Here is a 6614-nt window from a genome sequence, read left to right on the forward strand (position 1 = left end):
GTGGGGCCTGAACTCTGGGCCTGGGCGCTGTCCCTCAGCTCTTCAGCTCAAGGCTAGCGCTCTACCACTTGAGCCACAGCACCACTTCCGGTTTTTTTCTTTTTGCTTATGTGGGGCTGAGGAGTCGAACCCAGAGCCTCATGCATGCAAGGCAAGCGCTCTACCTCTGAGCCACTTTCCCAGCCCAAGGGTATGTGTCTTGACCATGGCAATCACCAAATAAATGTAGCTGTAATATTGTTACAGGAAAGCAGGGCACCGGTGGCTCAGGCCTCTAATGCTAGCTACTCAGGAGGCTGAGATCTAATGAAAGTGTTCCAAGCTAGGGCAGAAAAGTCCTTGAGACTCTTATCTCCAACTAATGACTCAGAAAAAGCTAGAAGTTGTGCTGTGGCTCAAATCATAAGAGTGCTAGCCTTGCCTTGAGCAAAAGATGCCCTCAGGGACATTGCCCTGGCTCAAAGGTTAGGCCCTAGGACTCACACCAAAACAAAACAAAACAAAAACATAAAAACAACCATACACATTTTTTTTTTTTTTTTTTTCTGTCGTGGGGCTTGAACTCTGGGCCTGGGAGCTATTCTGAGCTCTTCAGCTTAAGGCAAGTGCTCTACCATTTGTTCAGTAAATACTAAATAATCAACAAAGAATCCTAAATGTTGAGCACCTGTTGTATGCCAATCACATATGTTAATAATGCATCGACCCTGAGGTTGATACTATTCCCTTTACACATGACTACACTGAAATAGACTTTGTGGCCTGCCAGGTCAGCGACAATAAGGAGCAACTGATCATGAGATTCATATCTTGGCAGCTGAAGCCTCCCCTGCCTCAAATGCAACATAAACATTTTTAAACAGAGACTGAATAAATGGGACCAATGAAACGTAGGAGCGGGTCCTCTTCTTCATGAACAAAATATTAGGATGTTGAACGTGAATGTTTAAAACCGTCAGCACTCAGGACCTCCGCGCGCTCGGACTGAACACGTGGAAGCACAGAAAAGGAATGCGGTGACTCCCACGTGGTGTGAACGACGTCATCTCCAGCTCGGGCACTCAGCACTCCACCTCACACACCATCTGAAGATCTTTCTGGAATGCGGGAGCGAACCCGATCCCACAGACAAGAGCAGGGTGGAGACGCAGGGAGGGAACTGGAAGCCAGCCCGGAGGGTCCCGGGAGTGATTGGCGGGTGGATACCCCATCCCGGCATGCACTGCCACAGATCCGGAGACCGCGCCCCCCTCCGCGAGGCCCCGGGAACGCGTGTGAGCCCCGCCCCCGGAAGCGCCGCCTGCCGGTGGCATTCTGGGAGTTGTAGGCGCCGGTTCTTCCCCCCCCCTCCCCCAGCCCGCGGGGCGGCCGTCCGCACTCTCCATGAGGCTGCCAGAGCTGGCCCGCGCGGCACCGACGCGGGGAGCGCGCTTCGCGCTGACTCAGCGGCGACGACGACGGCGGCGGCGGCATTAGGCGGCTCTCGCTCGCGCCTCTCTCCCTTCCTGGGGGCCCCGACCCCGCCCGCCTGCTGGGTGAGCCTGCCCGCTCCGCCGCGCCACGCAGGAGGAGGCACCAGGGGACGCGGAGCGGCGCGCGGCCCTGGCCCGCTCGGTCTCCGGCGTGAGCGTTGCCGGCCGTGGCGGAGGACTACGGCGACGGGGACGACGGCCGCGCTCCCCGCTCCGCTCTGCTGACGGGCCCTGGGGAGCGCAGGCGGGGAGCGGCGATGGAGTGATAGGGAAGGTGACTGGAGCTGGGCTGGGGTGGGGGTGGCGGCATCGGGGACCCGGAGCGGGTTGGGTCCGTTCACGCGGGGGGCTGCAAGGAAGTTGGTCGGACCGGACCAGCCGGAGGGAGTCCCGACTCCGGGGAAGGCAACGGGGGTCTCTCCGTGGCGGGGCGCCCCCGGGCCGGGCAGCCGGGGGTTAGGGGCGAGGGGGGGGCGGGTTGCGGGTTGCGGCCGCCGTCGCGGAGCGCGTCCCGAGTGCGTGGCCGCCAGTTGCCTGGTGTTTCATCACTCGGTTGCCACGAGGCTCGGTTTTCGGCACGGATCGGGACTAAGTTTGTGGTTGCGGGGAGGCCAACCCTGGAGAGTCTGCAGCACTTTTGCCCGCCCCCCCCACTCCCCGACCCCCAGCCCTTGTTATGATCGTTGTAGTGCGTAACACTGGTTTCAACTGGGGAGACCTCAAACTTGATTCACTTCCCACCCTGGGACAAAAAGAAGGGAAAGTGTTGTTGTAAATTGCAGTAAGTACCTCCATTTCTTCTTTTCCCCCTCCATCATCATCCTTCACGAGCACAGAGAAGCCCCATGCTTCCCCTGTAACCAGAAAAACGAGTACTTTTGCAAAGCGTTAATTAGTTGTTACTGGGGAAGTTACGTTTTATTACAGCGACTTGTCAGCGTGATGTTCAAAGCCTGGGGAGGGAAGCCCTTCGTGGGGGTGGAGGAATTTTCCAAATCATTTGATTGTTGACTTAATGGCTATCCTGGGAAAAGTCAGGGCTTAATATTTAAGTACGTTGTTGCCCTCACCTTTCCACTTTGGCAAGACGCGTAATCGTGTACCATATTGTAACAAGTGTTTAATCCCGCACGGAAATATCAAATATCCTGTTAGAATACTATGTGTTCATGCCCAATCTTTTACTGGCAATGTTGTTACTTTTTTTTTTTTTCTTTTACTGCTGTTGTAACTTCGCTTTTTGCTCACACTTGGGTACTTTTCCCCTACTATATTGGTTACCTGATGCCTTTTCTGGAGGATTCCTTCTCTAATGAGAACTGTAACAAGTTTGTTTCCTTAAGATGATGATTAGCCCTGTTTTTCCATAGGACCCCTTTTTCTCTTGATAGGATCAGAGCAAAGTGACCCAATCTAAATCTTAAGGAATAAAAACTTAAGGCAGACTGTATTTATGACTCCTTACTTTGAGGGCTGGGAAGGTGGCTCAGTGGTAGAGCTCTTGCCTTGCATGCCTGAGGCCCTGGGTTTGATTCCTCAGCACCACATAAGCAGAAAAAAAAAAAGCTGGAAGTGGTGCTGTGACTCAAGTGGTAGCATGCTAGCCTTGAGCGAAGAGCTGAGGGGCTACAGCGCCCAGGCCCAGAGTTCAGGCCCACAACCGGACACCCCCCCCCAAAAAAAAGAAAAGACTTTTTACTTTGAATTCACAGAAATTCTGGAATTGTTTTTTCTTCCATTTTTCCATGGGTTGTAACCAGATTTTCTTGCCACTCATGGCCAAGGGAGAGAACACATTTTATCATCTGTTCCAAATATTAATTTTCTAGTTTAAGGACCATCTAAGTTTCCATTTCCTTTGTGCTTACCTCTAAGTAATCAACTGAGGGCCTACTATGTGCCAGACTTGCCCTGCACACTTTGTATCATGGAGTGCTCTAAGGGTTTGTTAAATTCATAGGGCCTCAGTTTTTTTTCTTAAATGGCAAGATGTGAATATAAACCCGGCTCTTTAAAAATCTGAAACTTGTGTTCTATCTCTTAGGAACATAATGAGGACAATCTTTGCTCTTTAAAGTTAAGAAAAAATTAGCTTGCAGTGACTTAGAGAGGTATCTAATCCAGTTTTGGGAGGACTGGATAATAAAGGAAGAAATATTCTTTAAAAAGATAACCTCTAAGTTGAATGTGGAAAGACAAGCAAGGGTTAACCCAGGGACTAAAAAGAGCCAGTGTGTGCAAAGATGCAAGGCAGAATGCCTCTGGAGAACTGCCCGTGATGCAGTATTGCCAGCCGTGCTGCGTCGGGGTGTGTGTGGGTCAGATTGGTCAGCAGTTACTCAAAAGCAGTATGGGCACCAGGACAGTGAGGGTATGTATGTCTGTTTCCTTTGCTGTAGTGTGCAGGTATGCAATGACTGGTAAGAGAAGGGGCTGAGCTTTCAAGGCCCTCGGCCCTTATCCTGGTTTACCATTTGTTTTCAACAGGCCCAAGAAGGAAGGAAGAATGTCCAGGTCCTGTAACCTGGGTCTGATCTGATTGTGGCGTGGCCTTTCCTAAAACTGTACAACCCCCTCTCATGTTCCCCCATGAGTTTCTTGGCCTCTTTGGTTCTTTTTAGTTAGCATAACTCAAAAAGCAAAATAATGGAAACAGGCCTAGAATCCCTACCTTAATGCAGTTTTCACATCATTTTGTAGTTCCATGTTAACTGAAATATAAACATACATTCTGTCAACAACTAAGGTGCCTTTCAGGGCTGATAATGTTTTTTAAGATTATACATTAGAAGCCAGACACTGATGGCTCACACCTATAATCATAGCTATTCAGGAGTCTGAGATGTGAGGATCTCTGTTTGAAGCCAGCCTAGGAAGGAAGGCTCTTGTCTTCAACTGACCAGCAAAAGACTGGAAATGGAGCTGTGGCTTACGTGGTACAGTGCCTTTTACAGAAAAACGAAGTGAAGCATGCCAGGCCTTGCATTCAAGCCTCACACCTGTGTGTATGTATGTGTGTATGTATGCATGTATGCGTATATGTGTATGCGCCATGTGCACATGAACACACACCTGATACTGGGGATTGAACTTGGAGCCTGGTTTTGTTGTTAACAGCTGGGGTTCTGCCACTTGAGCCACACCTTCAGAGAGTCTTATTGTGAAACTTAGACTCCATTATTTGTAGTTTGAGTGAATATCAAGAGGTTTTTCTTTTATACACTTAAGCATATGTATATTTTCATTCCCTTACATTTTGGATAAGCATTTATTTTGTTTCTTGTATTTTCCTCCTTTTTATGTGCAGATGTTTATGGATTCTTCTGTGGGATCAGAGGGCAAGTCTGCTATAATCAGAAAACTTCAAGAATAACAGCAGGGATGGATGAACAGGCTCTTTTAGGGCTAAATCCAAATGCTGATTCAAACTTTAGACAAAGGGTAAGTTAGTCTGTTTAATCATTCTAAAAGCATGTTAAATATGTATTAAAGGCTCTGAACAAAAAATGTATAACAAAATAGTTCTGGTTTGGATAAATGAATAGAGGCAAACAAATTTGAAGTAAGTTTATTCTGAATACAAAAACAAGAAGTGTTTTGATTTATTTTGGGCTTGCTTAACTGAGCCATAGTATTTAAATCACATGATTTGAGGCAGATTTTATCCAACGCATCTTTGTTTCTAATTACTTACAACTTGTAACACAGGATTGTTTAAGAGACTTTCTACAGTTATACACATATTTTATTCTTCTGTTTCTTGGCTTGGTTTATACAATGGTTTAATCCTTGTGTTGGTAATATTCAATATCCAGGTAGACGTAGAGATAAAGCATTTATGACATGCTATCTCTTAAATTACATAAACTGACTACATGATAAGGAATCTATTAACAGGTATTAGGATAATCTATAATCATGACTATAAATTGATAAAAGAATCTAAGAAACAAAGCTAATAAACTTTTAAACACACAAGTAGTCTAAAGTGTAGGATAAGAGAAGAGGCATTTTCTCTTAGGAGAATTTTTAAAATAAATGAGCTAAATGAAGTTAATAATCTCACCAAATTTGTAGCTGTTTTTTTCTTCCTTGAAAGCAAAAAATGACTTAGTACCTGACTCTGCTGTTAAATAAGTAACTAGCCCTTCAGAGACAGGAAATAACTGGAATTGAACTTAAGTGACTGGCCCATTGCAAGACAATAATCATACTAGTTAGGATATCAAAAAGCATTAATAGTTCTTGTCTATGTATAAACAGAATTTCTTTTTCATAAGTGTTTAAACTACCTGTCTTCAAACTAGTTGAAGCATTACTTTGGTATGTATATTGTATTTAAAAGCTGTTGTCTACTTCAAGTTATTAGATGGCCTTTCCTATTTTTAAAAGTACTCTTTGAAATATAAAGTATTTTATTTTTATATGTTTCTTAGGGTTTTTTTGGTGGTACTTGAGTCACTCTTCAAGTAATATTTTTCACTAGTTATTTTGAGTGTAGTCTAGCAGAAACAACATGCTCTCCTAGGCTGGCTTTAAACTGCAGTTTGCAGAACTCAGCCTCTAGAGTAGCTAGGCATGAACCACCCATACTGAGCTGTGTAGTTTGTTTTTGGTGCCAGTCCTGGGGCTTGAACTCAAGGTCTGGGCACTGACCCTGAGCTTCTGTGCTCAAGGCTATTTCTTGCTCTAGCCACAGTGCCATTTCTAGGGTTTTTTGTTGTTTCTTTCTTTTTTTTTTTTTGTAGTTATTTGGAGATAAGAGTCTCACAGACTTTTCCCTGATCAGTATGGCTTTGAACAGCAATCCTCAGCGCTCAACCTCCCAATTAGCTGGAATTACAGAGCCAATGGTGCCCAGCTCTTTATTTAAACTAAAATAAAATTTAAAAAGTATCAGAAGGGCTGGGAAGGTGGCTCAGTGGTAGAGTGCTTGCCTTGTATGCATGAGGGCCTGGGTTCCATTCCTCAGCACCACATATGCAAAAAGAAAAAAGCCAGAAGTGGCGCTGTGGCTCAAGTGGTAGAGCGCTAGCCTTGAGCTGAAGAGCTGAGGGACAGCGCTCAGACCCAGAGTTCAGGCCCCATGACCGGACCCAAAAAAAAAAAAAGAGATGAACAATTATAACCCTACTATAAATA

At 46.0% G+C, this 6614-nt stretch overlaps 1 protein-coding gene across 1 annotated transcript in view; it reads left to right on the forward strand.

Moving 5' to 3' along the window:
- The first annotated feature begins 1383 nt into the window (after positions 1 to 1383).
- The window catches only part of Xpot (exportin, tRNA), a 44890-nt gene continuing 39659 nt past the window's right edge, over positions 1384 to 6614 (forward strand). Inside the window, exons 1-2 of the mRNA XM_013020874.1 lie at positions 1384 to 1746; positions 4780 to 4913. Of these exons, the coding sequence (XP_012876328.1) occupies positions 4854 to 4913 (60 nt within the window). The 5' untranslated portion in view covers positions 1384 to 1746; positions 4780 to 4853. The remainder of the gene's footprint in view (positions 1747 to 4779; positions 4914 to 6614) is intronic.

Source organism: Dipodomys ordii, unplaced genomic scaffold (assembly GCF_000151885.1).
Source record: "Dipodomys ordii isolate 6190 unplaced genomic scaffold, Dord_2.0 Scaffold3, whole genome shotgun sequence".
NCBI classification, from domain to species: domain Eukaryota; kingdom Metazoa; phylum Chordata; class Mammalia; order Rodentia; family Heteromyidae; genus Dipodomys; species Dipodomys ordii.